At 44.9% G+C, this 17,931-nt stretch overlaps 1 protein-coding gene across 1 annotated transcript in view; it reads left to right on the top strand.

Moving 5' to 3' along the window:
- The window catches only part of LOC130126299 (uncharacterized protein KIAA1522 homolog), a 37,552-nt gene extending 19,621 nt beyond the window's left edge, over positions 1-17,931 (top strand). Inside the window, exons 3-8 of the mRNA XM_056295753.1 lie at positions 7,416-7,559; positions 7,715-7,758; positions 8,286-8,430; positions 11,500-11,610; positions 12,171-16,148; positions 16,914-17,931. Coding sequence (XP_056151728.1) covers positions 7,416-7,559; positions 7,715-7,758; positions 8,286-8,430; positions 11,500-11,610; positions 12,171-16,148; positions 16,914-16,972 — 4,481 coding nt within the window. The 3' untranslated portion in view covers positions 16,973-17,931. The remainder of the gene's footprint in view (positions 1-7,415; positions 7,560-7,714; positions 7,759-8,285; positions 8,431-11,499; positions 11,611-12,170; positions 16,149-16,913) is intronic.

Genomic DNA, 17,931 nt, shown 5'->3' with positions numbered 1-17,931 from the left:
TCATGTGTGAGGCGCCAGAACGTAACATGGGACTAGGACAAATTGCTCATACAAACAGCATACACACACAGCTAAGGTTTGTTTTAAATTTTTTATAATTGTCCCCCCCCCCCAATTGTATCCGGGCCAATTACACCACTCTTCCAAGCCGTGTCCTAACGTTATCGTTCCCTGTCAGTCCTGCATTATCAGCTTCCGGAGAGGGCTGCAGACTACCACACGCCTCCTCCGATACACGTGGAGTCGCCAGCCGCTTCTTTTCACCTGACAGTTGAGGAGTTTCACCAGGGGGCGCCTGGGAGGATCACGCTATTCTCCCTAGTTCCCCCGCCTCCCTCAACAGGCGCTCCGACCAACCAGAGGAGGCGCTAGTGCAGTGACCAGGACACATACCCACATCCGGCTTCCCACCCGCAGACACGGTCAATCGTGTCTGTAGGGACGCCCGACCAAGCCGGAGGTAACAAGGGGGATTCGAACCGGCAATCGCCGTGTTGGTAGGCAACTGAATAGAACACCACGCTACCCGCACGCCCCTAGGTTTTCTTTTGTTGGGTTTTTTTTCATGTCGGAGTAAGTATTATTGCTGAGGTGAGTAGTTTGTGGAGCTGATGGCCTTCTTGATAAACCCCCTCAGTGATGCAAGGTGAAAATCACTGGGGTGGGCGAGCCGCTGATCAGAAGTTATTTGAGCGAGTGACTTTTCAGTCGCCACGTCACATGACAGGAGATCGTATTCAAGTCATTCAACGAGCTAAAGAGGTGTATAACAAGTGCCCATATGCCCCCTAGTCCTTCTGGTATAACACGCCAGGGTCGGATTTCATCCAGGTTCATCTCCGTCTTTGTACTATTCGAATAACTGGTCCCAGGTTTTTCCAGCCGTCAGCGGCAATTATTTATGAAATCATAGACCGTTTATTTGTCAGGATTTGCAGGTATGTTACAACAGCTACTGTCACTGCAGGGAAACGATTGTCAACACAAGCTGGCAGGTGTACCATGGTACTGATTAATGTGCTTTGGAAAACATTGCGAATGATCCCAGAAAGTTGAGTCGGTTCATGTAGACACAAGGTGAACTGATTCAGCATTCTGGGATTTCCTTATCTGGATTATTGAGCGTGCATCAATACATCGCGAGTGATCAGTCAATGCTTAGGCAGCCAGACAAGGCGTTATTTGGATTGATGGGAGGAATTTTCCTATAGTGCAGAAATGCTTTCGGGAGCACTTATTTTTGCGGTGTTGGTTTCGCTGGTGTGACAGAAATGTTGGTTTAAAATATGGTCCGTGTGACGTGAAGGTGGTCCCGGTGCCAGTCATTCACACGTAGTTTCCTATCCTGGAACTTACTGTTCCTTCCTGGCCTGTTCAAGTGCTGGCGTTATGATAAGCCTGGCTTTTATTTGTATGTATTGGACGACCCTGTCCCGACCAGAACAGCATAGCCTGGTGTTTTAGTGCCAAGCGGTGGTTGGGTTGGTGAAGGATCATTTCCTCATTGTTAAAAGGTGGAAGGTCGAGAAGTTGAAGGAATCTTTGTCTCGGTGTTGTTCCTGCTGTGGAAGGCCCCGTGTCTCTGGCTGTATCAGTAACAAGGAACATTTATTTGTCGTTTCATTTCATACACTTGCGCACATGAAATGAAATGAAATATCGTTTCCCTCAGCCCACAGCAGTGCAACACAAAGACAAAAACACATATCCAAACCACAAGACCACATATATCCAAACTACAAAAAAAATATACAAAAACACATATCCAAAAAAAAAAATTCCCTGTCCAAGAGCGCAACCACCAGCCAGGATGACCGTCAGAATTGCCCATCTGCATAGGCTAGCAGTTAGCTTAGCCTGCCCTGCTTCCACGTCCTGTCAGACCGCCCTCGGTGTTTCCGCTTCGGGCGCAGCTCCAGTTAGGGCCGTGGTCCATGGGCCCACTGGCCGCAGCACACCAGGCTCTCCCAGCCAATCCAACGCCAGCTCTCCCAGCCAGACACCCACGCCACACTCCACACGACGACACTAAAAACACAGTCAACGCCAGGCGAGGCCTCCGCCAGACCGCCCCTCGTTGTTATCGGAACTGCCGGTCTGCATGGGCTAGCAGTTAGCTTAGCCTGCCCCGCGTCCTGTCAGACCATCCATGCCTTGGTTGCAGGTGTCCATGGTAACTGATGACTATTAGAACATTACAACATATATTTTTCCATCCAGTCTTTTCTGTCACAACAGCTTGTCGGGTGTCTAACCTCGGGTGCATTATGCCCCATAAGTCCTCTCATACTCTTTATGTGCCGATGAGAATGCGGCAATTTATCATATTGTCTATGATGCCGTCTATAATGCTGTGAGCCTGTAGTGAGGTAACATGCTACACAGGCCCTAGCAGGCTTGGATGTTTTACTTTCTCCTCCAGTTTTAATGGGATTTAATCTGATACTTATATAACAAAGCCTATCAAGGCAGGCCAAGTTGCTGTGCTGCACTGACTTTTAGAGCAGTGTTAGTACACTCTTGATCTTTTTTAGGTGTATTTGATTAATGAAGTGACAGGCAAATGCTGTGTGCAAGTTCAAGACTAAATTAGTCTAATGACCTTAATTGTGATGTGAAATGTGACTGACTAATTAATTTTACAGTTGGCTCGGAGGGTAAAGAGATGTGTGTGTGTGTATGTGTGGTGGGGGGGGGGGACAAATCTGCGTTATCTGTCTGTGAAATGGGGCATTACCGTTGGGCCAGACACCTGCAGGTATGTCTGTTAGCCGGGCAGGATGTTATCCTTGCCGCGCCACGGTTCCTCCTTTCCTTTCAGCCTTGTCCGACGGATGTTAATATTTAATTCACTGAAAACCATCAGCTGTGAATAACTCGGTAGATCACATCAGCTTTAACCAGGACCCTTCAACATGTGTGCTTTCAGCGCCACACACACACACACACACACACACACACACACACACACACACACACACACACACACACACACACACACACACACACACACACACACACAGTTCATTCCCACTCTCATCAGACTGTGTTCATTTGGGTTTGTCCTGGTTAGAGAGGCTTAAGCACCTGGCTGACGGCACCCTCAGAGCTTGTGAGAATGTCTTTGCATGGCTGTCTGCCTGGCAGTGCAAAACAAGATCGCGGGGCAAGTTAGGGCAGGGACAGCATGGGGCGCACGTAGGGGGATGCAAGCATCTGTGTAATCCCCATCAAAGGTCCCACTAGTCAGAACACGTACGGCAGAGTTTGTCTGGGTTGATAATGCATATACGCTCATGCGTCTGGAGACACATACCTGTCAGTGTAGCAATGGCGCTGGGTGTTTTAGCTGCAGGCCAACAGGCGCACGCCTACTCCCAATACGCCGTTTGGCTCGGCGTATTGATAAGTTTGGCTCTTTCCTCTTTATTTCATTTCATTTCATGTTTTTGTTTTTTTGTCTTTGTCTCAGTTAACTGGGCTCACTGAACAACCCCACGCTGAAAGCAACAGTGGTTGGTGAGGTAACGTGACTGGAGGTGGCCTAAATGTTTGTTGCGCAGTCTGGTTCTCCTAATGACGCCTTTCACATGTTATTGTTTATTTACAGTTGATGAGGCAACGTCAGCTTTCTCTGGCTGTGGCCAAATTTGCTTTTGCTTGGATGTCGGTCCAATGAAAACGCTCCACTTCAAATCCGCCATTATTTACATGCCGCGACAGGCAATCACAAATCCCCTTTTAATAATCTGCCGTTGTTTTTGTTGTAAATGTACAATGTATTTTTTTTTTGCCTCACAGGAGACTTGTTGTGTCGGTGACTTAAGTCTGTGAGACCTCGGTACGCATATCCATTGGATCTCGATACGGTCGTCCAAATCTCTGATGTAAACATCAGTTCGGCGTTCACACACAAACACTACCAGGGTATTAATACCCCCAAGCTTAAAATCCTGTATAGTCCAGCAGTAACAGATGGCGTCTTTGATATTCTCACTGATTTATATGGGCATAATTACAACGGGATCACAGTCGGTGATAATATGGGGACCCCCATGTTGTTACTCGCCCCCGGAATCTAGCCCCCCCCATGCAGATGTGCGCGCGCGCGTGTCCTAACGTTATCGTTCCCTGTCAGTCCTGCATTATCAGCTCCCTCCTTCTGTTTTTGCACGTCTTAACAAAGCAGCCCACCTTTGCCCTATCAGTGAATATTACTGAACTGATATTCGATATTCAAATGTTTATTCAGCGTGACTTTCGTCTCGTTGCTAAATCCCGTAGATGGCAACGGGCAACAGATGTGATTCACCCCCCCCCCCGCACCATTTTCGTCTGAGTCATTCGGTAAGATCATGACTATGGGAATGTTTTCCATTTGTTCAGATGTCGCGCATTCCATGTCATGTCTGCTCAGCACACCAGGAAGTGATCTCACCTCGTTTGCTGCTGCGGATCGGTTTAAAGTTGCCTCACAAGGAGCAGTGAAAAGCGAGATTTAAAAAAAAAAATCACATGTAAGTTGAATCATCTCTGTGATGGGAGATTTGTCTCAGACGCAGTTGACGAGCTTTCTGAAATTGCGAAAATTACTCTTCAGCCTGTCGGAAAATTAACATGTTTAGTCATCTGCTTTGTTCTCGCAGTACGTTTTATTTCGAGGATCTCGCTGGTGGAAGTTTTTTCACATGCGTTGTACATGAGCTGCGGGGCTCTTTTCTGGTGCGATCAATCACCTACCTCAACTCACTTACTCCCCCCTGTGGTGAAAGTATAAGGACACAAATGGTCTCTGAAGAAGTTGATTTCATCTCTTGCAGAACTCATTAAACCAAGAGGTGCCATCAAATCTAACACGGTGGTATTGGTGAGGCTATGTTATGATTGTTACTATGTAGATGAAGCAAATAAGGCGGAGTAACCGCCGGTCCAGTTGGGAAGAGTACCTCAAATCCCTGACAACAGCTCTCTCTTCCTTCAAAGTGATTATGATTACATGTGTGATCTCTGTCTAATCCGCGTCATAACCACTGACCGAGCAACACGAGGTGAACGTGCCCACAGATGGGGAGTAACAGTGGGATACTGGGTAACTTTATGAGAGGGGGGGTGTGTGTCAGGAATTAGACTACCAAGGATTAGTGTCTGAGCTCTGGTTGTCTATTGGTTGTAGGAGCCCTCTCCAATCCACATGGATGTGTCCTGACACAAACAATCTCGGCGACACGCGCAGGATTGGGATCCCATCCTGATCTGCAGAAGTTCGGTTGTGTTTATGATCTGTGACTCGCCGTGCCCTGGTTTGTTTCTCGCGGTGTTGCATATTCATGTCCGGCTGGGATATACTTTTGCCGTGTCTTTTGGTGGAATCGGTGACGCTTGTATGAAGCCAGACATGGTGGTGGCTCTCAGTAATAACCTCAGTAATGATTTTTACTGCTTTTCAAATATCTTCAAGAGGAAAGGTGAGTGAAAAGACATGGCAACATGTTTGAAACGCTGACCTCTCTGAATGTAGAATTATAATGATTTGGATTCATGGCATCATCCATGAGTTGTTTTGGTCTTTAATGTGTGACTACTTCAAAAAAGTGACCAGGAAAATCTGGGTAAACTGGTTCATTTAAAACAGTCAATAAAGTAATCGGTTATACCGGTTATTCATGTACTTAAGAGGCTTAATTTTTGGTCCGCACGTTATCTATTTAAGTTGCACAGGGAATATTCATGTAGCATATGTAAAGTTATGGGATAATGACATTTCTATGTTTAAACAGATGTGCTGCAAGCGGTCACATAACATGGATTTCCAGGTTTAATAATAATCGCTCAAGTCAGTGCTAATGCTGTTGCAGAAAAGACAGTGGTATCTATAGTGGTGAGCACATGGCTGTGAAGGCTAATTCCAGCACGGTGTCATACCGGCTATGTGTATAGCAGAGTACAGTAGGTGGCTAAATGTAGCAGCTGTTCCCATTACATAAAATTGTCTTAGCAGGTAATTAGCTCACTGATCCCAGACCCTGCCCTCAAAGTGTGAGGACACCTCGCACATTAAAGTATTGCATAACTACCTAGGTGGTCAGGCCCCAATTCATTAGCTAATCAGGGTAAAAATCCATTAAAAGCCATGTTAATTAATTGTATGTTAGTTTTTTTCTATCAAGGTTGTGTTTTATTAATTCTATTCCACAAAACAGTGTTGCAACAGCTGAAAAATGAAAATACCTGCTTTTGTTTTCCCTACATTTAGCACTTCCGTTGTATTTACCTCAATAATGCTTTTAGATGTGGCATGGCAAATTTCTCAAGTTTCTTGGATAGTGTCAGTTTTATTGTCCATCAATCCATTAGCCAAACCACTTATCCTGCTCTCAGGGTCGTGGGATGCTGGAGCCTTTCCCAGCAGTCATTGGGTGGCAGGTGGGGAGACACTCTGGACAGGCTGCCAGGCCATCACAGGTCACACATACACACACATATATATATAGCGAATTCAGTTTTATTATAGTTTAGAAAATTGCACAGTTGATAAAATATTCATCAAAAATGATCAAATTGTTAATAAAAATATCTGTCCAGAACATCATGACAGGAACTTTGTCCATTTCTGTTTTCTCATTTAGCAAATGCTTTTATCTGAAGTGACTTACAAGAGAGTTAACATTTAGCAGATATACTCGTGTCTTGAGCATCCTAAAATAATCATATCATAGCCAAGAGCACATGTCATGTCAAGTAAGATTAGCAGTGTATGTGCACAGTAGGTAGATCATCAACAGTGATGTGACTAATAATAGGCGGGGATTCAAATTATAATTTAGCTGACCCATGCATTTTGGAGACCATCTATGGGTGAAGGTAGGGCCTGGAAAGGGAAAGGTTTTTTTTTTTTATTTAATGAAATGAGTGAGTCTGTAGCTCTGTAGCCCATTTTGGGGCCAGGTGAGAAAGAAAAAAAAGTGGATCTAGAGCGTGGCCTTTTTGAAGTGGTCGTAAACAGTAGCCTTCCTTTTCCTTATCTACTCTGATGATGTTTGGCTAGACTAGATGTAATAGCAGAGCATATGTCGTCGGGGGTGGTTTTTGACATGATAATCCCCTAATAAAAGTCAGTGTCAAAGTGATTTGAGCTTAATTCTGCCCGAGTGGGGATGGAGAAAATGGAATTTACTTTTTTAATTGTCAGATTAATTTTTTCCCCATATTCTCATTTTCCCCCTCTCATCAAGCTCTTACAATTTACCAAATGCCCTTTTTTCTCACAGCTCTTAACTGCATTTGTAGAATTCGTATGCCTTGTAAACACTTGGTTGCATTTGCCTGGTCCATATGTCTACCCTGTCCCATTACAAACACCCAAAGCTTTGTGTTGATCCACACTGATCCCACCCCTTCCCACATCTTCCTTTAAGCTGTTCCAAAGCAGGAAGATGAGGACAAGACCCTGGTCCCCCCACTGTTTCAGGAGAATGTGTTCATCGAGGCGAGCCGGCCCAAGTACTTGGAGGACCTTCACACTGAAGCTATGGAGGGGCTGAAGATGATGCAGCAAAAAGGTACCAAACCCCTCTTTCAATCATTCCTATAATACTCTGGCTTATAGTCGTGTACTACAACTAGTATACAACTATAAACCAGAACTGATTCAACCTTCTGTGATACGTGACTATATAAATGACCAAAAATGTGTTCAATGTTACTTTGATTACAGAAACCAACAATGGAGTCGACTACAGAGATGATGAAAGCAGCATTGTGAGTGGTGCATCCCATCCAGTATTTTCCACCATATAGTGTACAGGCTTTGTATAACAACAGTGGTTCTCAAGCTGCGGTACAAACCACCACCTTGCTGTCATCACAGATCACTGAAAATTTGTTTTATGATCTAGGAAATTGGCAAAACTTAATCAAAACCACTAAAATGTTTGAACATTACAAATGTTGTGATTTACTCAACCAGTTTTATCTTTGGTTAATCCTGTTATCATAGTGCAGTGTTGGAGGTGTGGGTGTATTTTTTTAGATTTTTTAGCGAAGAAATCCATTTACATGTGTCCTTTTTACTTTTGTACCGTGTGTGTGTGTGTGTGTGTATGTGTGTGTGTGTATGTGCTCATGTTACTCATTTTTCTGTGGCTTAGTAAATTGGTGGCTTGTAGGTGGCACTAATATGCTTTGGTTTGATCAGAGGTGGTGTTTGGTCCAAGAAGTTTGAGAACCGCTTGAATAACATTACCTTTGGATTAACTAAGAGGAAATGTTTTGTGTGTTTGCGCCAGTCAACAGTAACGATCCAAGCAGAGGACGATGGCAAAGGTTTTCTGTCCGACAGCACCATCCCTGACACTTCCTCCACTGTCTCTGCACAGTCCTCCCTCTCTACCGCCTCTACGAGATCATCTCGCTCTGGACTCACCAGACAAGGTGGGTTATAGATGTGTCTATAAACGCTAAGCTTAATCTGTAATCATTTTAACTCAGTTCTTCATACAGTATGTGGTAACTCACATGGAAATATGTGGCAGAATTAATGTCATAGTGGAAACCATGATGGCGCCGTGGATGGCAAACTTGGTACAGTGCTCTCTAGTACTTTGTTTTTGTTTCTTCTCTGTGTGTCCGGCTACCCAAACCCGATTACTTTCACCAGAGAACAACTGCTTAAGTCAAGTCAAGTCAATTTTATTTGTTATAGCCCAATATCAAAAATTACAAATTTGCCTCAAGGTGCTTGACAGCAACACAACATCCTGCCCTTAGACCCCCGCATCGGATAAGGAACAAATCCCTAAAAAAAAGACCCTTTAATGGGGAGAATAGGAAGAAACATCAGGGAGAGCAACTGTGGCGTTTAGACAGTTCACTCCAGATGGTTTTTCACCAGGTTTCACAAACATGAAAAGTGTTTTGGAGATCTTGGAGGAACAATGTCTCTCTGTGAAACATGGAGGCAACACAGACAGGGAGAAGCACCCTGGTGAGGCTCCGACAGCGGGGATTCTGATCTGGGATCCCACGGATTCACCTGGCGAATCTCAGTTCCATGCCCAACAAAATGGATGAGTTGCTTCTCCTCAATGGGACGAACAAGGACTTTGTACGTTCTGCTGCCCTTTGCTTCACTGAAACCTGGCTCAATGAACCCATCCCTGATAGTGGATTACATCTGCTGGGCTTCCGCTTACACTGAACTGATCACATAACTGCTATCGGGGAAAGCGAAAGGCAAAGAAATTTGCTTCTCCATAAATGAAGGTTGGTGTACATATGTCACAGTATTAAGTAAATACTGCAGCCCGAACTTGGAGACATTGTTCATAAACTGCAAGCCATTTTATTCACCGCAGGGATTTTCATCCTTCATCCTGGTCGGTGTTTACATCCCACCCAAGGCTAGCATGAATGGCGCACTGCAAAACCTGGCTAACTAGATTACCCGCTTGGAACAAAAACATACAGACTCACTTTTTGTAAACCTTGGGGACTTTAACAAAGCAAAATTAAACCACGAACTACCAAAATACAGCATATTAATTGTCCGACCAGGAAAAATAACACACTGGACTACTGCTGTACAATTCTTAAAGATGCATATTGCTCTTTGTCCCAGGCAGTTTTGGGGCTCTCTGATCACTTCTTGGTTAATCTTATTCCAGCCTACAGTCAGAAACTAAAATCTGCAAAGCTTGTGGTTAAAACAGTGAAGAAATGGACTAGTGAGGCAAAGCAGAAAACTGCAAGACTGTTTTGACTGCACCGATTGGAGTGTTTTTGAAGCTGCAACTGACAGCCTGGGTGAACTGACACTGTGACATCTTACATCAGCTTTTGTGAAGATATGTGTGCCTACCAAGACCTTCTGCACATACAACAATAACAAGCCATGGTTCATAGCCTAATTAAGACAAATGCAGCAGGTCGAGCAGGATGCCTACAGTAGTGGGGATAGAGCCCTATACAAGCAGGCCAGACAGTCCCTGACAAAGGAGAACAGAGTGGCTAAAAGAAGCTACACTGAAAAGATGAAAATAGGTTCAGCCAATGACCCTGGAGCTTTGTAAAGTCCCCTCCTGCTTCAAACGTTCCACCATCATCCTAGTCCACAAGAAACCCTCCATCATAGGACTGAATGACGACAGGTCTGTCTATTTGACATCTGTGGTCATGAAGTCCCGCGAATGACTGGTTTTGGCCTACCTGAAGAATGTCACAGGACACCTGCTGGACCCCCTGCAGTTTGCCCAGCGGTTAAACAGGTCAGTGGATGACACAGTCAACAATGGGACAGCACTACATCCTGCAACACCTTGACTGCCTAACGACATATGCAAGGATCCTGTTTGTGGAATTCAGCTTGGTATTTAACATCATCATTCCAGAAATCCTCTCCTCCAAATTGTCCCAGCTCACTGTATCCCCCACCATCTGTCAGTGGATCACCAGCTTCCTGACAGGCAGGAAACAACAGGTGAGGCTGGGGGAATTCACTTCTGGTATATGGACAGTCAGCACTGGTGCTCCCCGGGGATGTGTCCTCTCCCCACTGCTCTTCTACTTCTACACCAACAACTGCACCTCCAAGGACCCATCTGTTAAACTCCTGAAGTTTGCAGAGGACACCACAATCATCGGACTCAGCCAGAATGGCGACGAATCTGGATATCGGTGGGAGGTTGAGTAGCTGGTATTCTTGTGCTGTCAGAACAACTTGGAGCTTAACATTGCTCATGATTGTGGAGATGACAGTGGACCTTAGGAGACACCCCTCAGCACTGCTACCCCTCATGATATCCAACAGCCCTGTCAACCGTGGAGACCATCAAGTTTCTGGGAACTACCATTTTCAAAAACCTTAAGTGGGAGACCAACACAGGAACAGTCCCCCCACAGGCCATCTCTCTCATGAACACTTAACAGCATGGTGCAATAACGGACACTTAGTAAATAGCCCCCCGGTCAAGATGTCTCACTTACATATCTATGATGTGCACTACCTCTTTTTAAACCAGATGTTCAATACACATGTACAATTGTGAATACACATACAGCTGCTTTATACTGGTTATAAATTAGTTATAATGATAACATAAGTATAATATATAATGGATAAAATATATGTATTTTTAGTGTATAATATATAAGCATAAAAATGTTCAAAATATTCAGCCACAACAAAACTATGTATAGTTGTGACATACCTGTTGTGCATACATACTTGCCTCCATGATTCTATTTATTATTCCTTTCATTTATTTTTTTTGTGAGTGATATATGTTAAGTACTAGAAGCTGCTGTAAACCAGAGTCAAATCCCTCTTATGCGTAAGCATACTTGGCCAGTAGAGTTGATTGTGATTCTGATAATAGAAGCCAGATGTGTGGGTCTTCATCCTGTCCTTAATATTTTAACACTGGGATTTGTTGTATTTTGCTGTCAAAGGATGTTATGTGAAACTGTTAGCTAAGAGGAACATCTGTTTGACTTCCTACCCAGGATCAACATTCAGGCCTTTGAACTCTGGGAAGAAATCGGAGAAGGCCAAGACAAGAAGAAGACACAGAAAAACTGTTATGGGGATTCCGCATCACATCCAGAGAGAACTGGGTATGCAGATCAACTTTCATAAGCTTTGGTTAGAGAATGCTTCCTAAATTAGATAGTTATACAGACGAACTTGGGATTTTTATGGACTTTGCATGACCCTGTAGACAAAAGCAGAAGTGTTTTGTGGGAGAACAACTTCATTGCTCAGCTACATTCATTCTCTGGTAGCTTGTGCATTTGTTTTGAAGAGAAGACAGAGATGTAGTGATGCTTAGAGAAAAGAGACAATATACAGCGATGAAGTAATGTATCACTAAATATGCCTATGGTTCCCATCTGTGTGGCGTGAATCATTTTTCTCAGATTTTGAATCCTACCAGCAGATAAGCATTTGTAATCATTATATAGCAATATCATCTCACTGATGGCCTCATTTGATTAAGTCAGTAATTCAGAGGCATCAAAATTAAATTGAGACTGATAAATAATCTTTGAAAAACTCCTCATAGAAGATTTAATAGTTGTTTTGATTAATTTAATATTAATTGATGCTTTTTGGTAGGTTCTGTTTTAATTGATTTAATGTATATGTCCTAATTTGTCCTCCTGTCTTCTGACAGGGCTGGATAGAATTGACTTGACAGTGAGTCCAGTGGGGGATGAGGAGCAGCTCCCTAATGGTGAGCTCATGGACAATCCCTCCACTGATGAGCCTGACCAAGTAGCAGATGTCCTAGAAGGAGCCAGGGTTAACCTCCAGACCATTGAGGCTCTTGAGACACTCAGTGAAGGCCATGTCCAGCAGTTCAACTCTTCTCAGGCAGGCCATAGAGACGACCTGGCCCTGCTCCACCGTTTTACTTCTGAGCAATCGGCCATGCAAAGACCCCGATCCCTGGCTGTCCCCTGGATGACTACAGGCAACAGCCTCCAGCGGCAGCCACCCAGCCCTGTCATGTCTATGTCGCCACAGGCTACCTACATGTCCAAAATCATTCCCAATGCTGTGATGCCACCCTCCATTGATGTGGTTGCAATCAGCAGTGGGAGAAACCGCAGTAGCCTCCGCACCGTCAGCAAGAGCAGCCTGCTGCTGGCCAGCCCAGCCTCCTCCCGTGCCTCCTCTAGAGCCTCCTCCTCAAGATCCTCCACCCACTCCTCCGTCTCCCGCCAAAAGTCCCCCAATATCTCTGACAGCTCTGGGTGGAGCCGCTCTGAGTCTTCAGAGACCCTGGTCTCAGATTCCTCAACCATCTCCAGCAGCAGTACCCCTAGACAGAGCAGGTCACAGGAAGGAGATGGGGAGGGATCCTCTAAGGATGGCTCTTCTCATGCTGACAAAGTAAGCATTCACTCTTCCGTCAGCAAAGCCTCAAGGGCCACCTCCAATGGTCAGGCGAGGAGCAAAGGAACAGAGGTTAAAAAAGAGGGACCTTTCATACGCAGCCTGTCTGTCATGAAATCCAAAAGAGCTCCTCCTCCTCCAAGCCGCTCCTACTCCCTCCACAACAAGATGAAACGGCGGTCGCGTGACTTGGCAGAGGTCAGGGTGGTTTCAGGGGAATCTTCTCCCCATATCACTGCGATCAATGGTGGGGAAGCTGCAGAAAACAAATCTGTAAAGATAAAGGAGGCTGGATCTTTTCCTTTGCCCTCCAGGAACACTGACAGCCCCGGCTACACTGCAGACACCAGCTCTCTGGATGACTCCACTGGGTCAGTGTCAGTTAGCCCCCTGAAGTCCCTGCAGATACCTGAGAAAGAGGACTCTGTAAAGGGAGAGGAAGCTGCCAAAGACATTTTACCAATGAATCAGGATCAAACACAGGAGAATGGAACAAAGAAAACAACCTCTCCTTCAAGTGGATACTCCAGTCAGAGTGGCACACCCACTCAGCCCTCCAAGAAGTCACATAGCTCTTCCCCAAGGCACAAGAGAGGCATCCTGGCCAAACTTCAGAGTTTATTTCCTGGTCCCTCTCATCCCTCAGTAGCCTCGGCCCCGTCCCTGCTTGCACAGACAGAGTCCCCCAAGAACACAAAAGTCATTGAGCCTCCCAAACTCCAACCTATTCCTTCAGAGGATCATGTAACTGCCAGCCCTTCGGTCAAGGCCCTGAGAGAGCTTTTCTCCATACCACCACCACCCAAGGTACATGCACCTCCACCTCCTCCCCCAGAGGTATGGGCCCACAACAAACACACCTTCGAGTTGCTGCTGGGACCCCCAGCCCCTGATAACACCTACACTATTGTGAGAAAGAATCCAAAAGATAGAAGACAGCACAGACAGTCTCCTTCTTTATCAAGAGAGGGTTCTCAGAAGAGTTTGTCAGGTGAAAGAAAACAGAAGACTCAGACTCTTCCCGTGGACTCAAGCAGTGGAGCTAGATATGTGTTGGAGAATACAAAAGTTGAAGAAAGTGAGCGGCTGACTCCAGAGGTGTGCAAAGGGAACAAGGAAAGTGTGATTAGTGTGGAGCAGCCCATGCAAGAGAAAGTAGAGAAGGTTGGAGTAAGTGAAATAGAAAATGTGATGCAAGTTAAAGTCATTGAGAAACATGAAGAGAGACTTACAGCAATGCAACAAGAACACGCTCAGTCTTCAGTTACAGAGGTGAACAGGAAAATTGACACATTGTCTATCAGTAAACTAGTGCACGTCTCCCCATCTCCTTCTCCTCCCCCGGCACACCATCCACCCCTGCTCACTACAACACAGACCATACCTGTGGACACCCCAGACATTTCCTCTGTCCCAGCACTGCAACCCCCTGTTTCCCCTACAATTGATTCATCTTGGCCCCCACCTCCTCCACTATTGGAACAAGCCAATGAGACCCTCCTTAGCAGGTCCAATGACATGGATTTCCCCCTTCCACCTCCTCCACCATTAAGTGAGGAAGGGCTAGTTATACCAGTACCCCCCACTGAAATATCACAAGAACAATCCATTTCCCATGTGGCTGCTCCGCAAGAGTCAAACAGCTACCAACTAGATGCTGCTCTGATAGCAACCTCAGTTGCACCAGTAGGGAATGCAGAATGTTCTGGTGTGGCTACTGAGCTGGCACCATTGGAGTCCATTGGGGAGGAACCTACTATATGTTCTGTATCAGAGGTGGTAACTAACATGACAGATATACTGCCACCTGCACCTCAATTTGCTGCTTCTCTGTTCCAAGGGATCCCACCTCCACCCAAGAATATCCCTCCACCACCATCCTACACTGCCCCACCTCCACCTCCAACAGAGATCAGTCCTCCACCTTCACAAGAGATTGATCCTCCATCCTCTGAAAAGCTCGCACCGCTAATGACTAAAGAAGTCACCACTTCACCACATAGCAATCTCACACCACCTCAAAACATTCCACCTCCACAAGAATCTAACCTGCCACCATTACAGTCAGACACCATTACATCTGTACAGGTTAAACCTACACCTGAGAGTGTTCCACCTCCCCCTAAAATAACCCCCCCTGTAGCCAAGGGTATCCTCTCCCCACCCCAAACTAGTCCACCACCACCACCACCACCACCACCTCCTACAGAGCTCCAACCTCCACCTCAAGTAGTACCTCTACCCACTGATGATAGCCAACCAGTATTTCAGGACCTCCCTCTTCCACCTCCCCCTATAATACCACCTGTGGCTCCAGAGAATGCTCCTGCACATCCTGTAAACATTCCCTTACCTCCACCTTTACCTTCACAGGCTCCTGTAAAAATCCCCTTACCTCCACCTTTACCTTCACAGGCTCCTGTAAACATTACAGGTCAGCCCAGTCTGTTGACCACAGAAAACAAAAGCAAAGAGCAGATCTCTTTCCCTGCCCAACAAGAGGACTCCAGTCTTATGGTCACGCCCACCCTTCTGCAGACTGTCAAGCTGAGATCTGTCAACAGAAGTCCTGACCCTGTCAATGCCCTGGACCAAGCCCAGCCTGAGGTGATTATGAGGGCCCAACAGCCCAATTCTCAGGCTCCAACTCCATCTGCCAGTGGTGAGGCTCCTCAGAAGCCCATCAGAAGGTCTCTGATCATGATTTCCCCCATACCAACAACAACTCCTGAGACAGTCTCCTCACAACCAGAAGTTGTCAAGTCCCAGTCCAATTTGGTTCTACCCATGTCTCCATCCACTATCACCTCCCCAGCAAAGAAGTCTCCTCCTGCCATGGCCACCTCACCCTCCATGAACCTACAAGAGGCCATCCGCCTGAGGACAGCAACGAGGACTAAAGATGGCCCTCCATCCTGCTACAGCCTGCATTCCCAAGTATCACCATTGGGTGGAGACCTCCACAAGTCCCCCTCCAGCACCGCCAGCTTCATTTTTTCCAAGAGCACTAAGAAGGTCGCGACTGAGACCAAGACCTTGTCAGAGGCCCAAACAAACTTTCAGACAAACCTAGTTGCTGAGCTTTCCTCTGTGTCAAAGCCAGACAACGGCATAGAGCCACCCAAGAAGGGAGTCAAAGTGCCACCACCTGTGGCAAAGAAACCCAAACCAAAGGCCAAAGAGATGGAGAGTAATGTGGAGACTAAGCAATTGCAGACTGCGGGTCAGGAAGCACAGCCAAAGAGCATTGAGGGTAAGACGTTATCAAATAGATAGTATACATCTCATGTAGAGCTGTGAAGCATGAATGACTGGGCATTCACATCTGTTACGACAAAAAAATAATAATCCATAAGCGTCAGGAAGTCAGTCATTTCCAGGAGCAGTTAATGACACAAGCAGACATCAGCGGCAGTGACAAATAGCAAAAGGGTGACATGGGAAAGATGAAAAATGTTCAACTTTATGCAAATGTGCTATGATGCATAGAGGTGACGTCTCAAGTTGAACCAATCATTCAAGTGCTTGTCCGTGAGTCCCTTAAGTAATTTATACACAACATTGGCTGGTGTGAAACTTTCTTTGCAAATGGAAGAAAATCAGAATGACTGTCTGACCAGCTAAAGCAACAACAGCAACAAAAAGATGCATGGAAAAAGATCAGATTAAATAAAAGTCACATTGAAAAGCATGAAATGAAAACACATTGATGTTTAACTACCTGGCTTGCTGGCTGGTTGGATAGCTATGTTTTTAGCATTAAAATCTAAAAAGCATCAGAAAATAACTGCCGAGTGGTTAAGGAACAGATTCTGGAAGACAAGAACACCACTTCTCCGTTTTGTTGTAATAGATGTGAACACAAGAGTGAAGCTGCTCAGAATCTGTTTCTTTTTTTGCTCCCTATGTTGAAATAAGAAACATGTGGTTAAACGAGCTTTTCTGTTAAACTGCTGATTTACTGTATTTTCTCCCTCCATTCTTCACACTGATTTCTGATCCCCTTTCTTAACCATAGGTACTACAGAGGAAGCAAACGGGACTGCCGGCAGTGTTGAAGAACAGATGTCACCATAATTACAAAGACTGAATAAGAATGCAAAAATAAGTCAGGGAAAACTGCACAGGTTGAATCTTTGCAAGTTGACAAGCAAGTGTGTGTATGTGACAGAAGAAACTGGAGTTAAGTGGTGGAGATGCATAATTCAGAAGTGGAACTTTTGAGTGTTCTGGGGAGATCCATTAAATTTTATGTTAATGGCGTGGGTCTTAAGCTTAGTAAGTACTCATTTTGTATCATAGTCCATTGAGAGTACACATTTTTCCACTTCCAGATGGTATTCTGAGCTTTGATTTCACAGCGCTTGGAGGTCTACTATATAACATATAAGTATATACCGCCCTCTAGCATCACAGTGATGAAATGCAACTGATTTCCTGCTGAATGGAGATGAGCTTTGTCTTGAGTGCTTCTATACGGTACATCTAAAAATGGGAGTCTGGGTGTTCGTCTGTAATATAACTAAATGATCTATATTTAATACATCCAGGCATTATGGATCTGCACTATGGAATATAGCCCAGTAGTTTTCAAAGGTGATTCTACACCGATTTATAGTTGTTACAGAAATATTAACCATAAGTTATTTCTCCTTTGTTTCATTCGATCCTGATAGAATTGAATCCTTTATTGGTCACGTTTTAATTCAAACCAGTGATTTAATCTTAATTTCCTCAAAACGCCTGTGCCATTTTCACACAAATCTTTCTAGAATGTTAGAAACACAAAATTGAACGTTTCTTTTTGATAATTCATAGTTATTGTTGCATGATGAAACCTGATGTAAATCAATGTCAAGCAGACTAGACAAGATATGCAACATCAATTATTTTGATTTCGGGAATTTTTTTTTTGCTTTTTGTTCCTGATAACGGAATTATGTTTATCACACTTATGTGATTTATTGATTAAAAAACTGGGATGTCACCGTTTTGCTTCTATCAAATAATTCAGGCTGATAGTGAAAAGAATAAAC

The sequence above is a fragment of the Lampris incognitus genome, chromosome 16 (assembly GCF_029633865.1).
Source record: "Lampris incognitus isolate fLamInc1 chromosome 16, fLamInc1.hap2, whole genome shotgun sequence".
Taxonomy (NCBI): Eukaryota; Metazoa; Chordata; class Actinopteri; order Lampriformes; family Lampridae; genus Lampris; species Lampris incognitus.
Note: the sequence above shows the minus strand (reverse complement) of the source record. Positions and strands in the feature narration are given on the sequence as shown.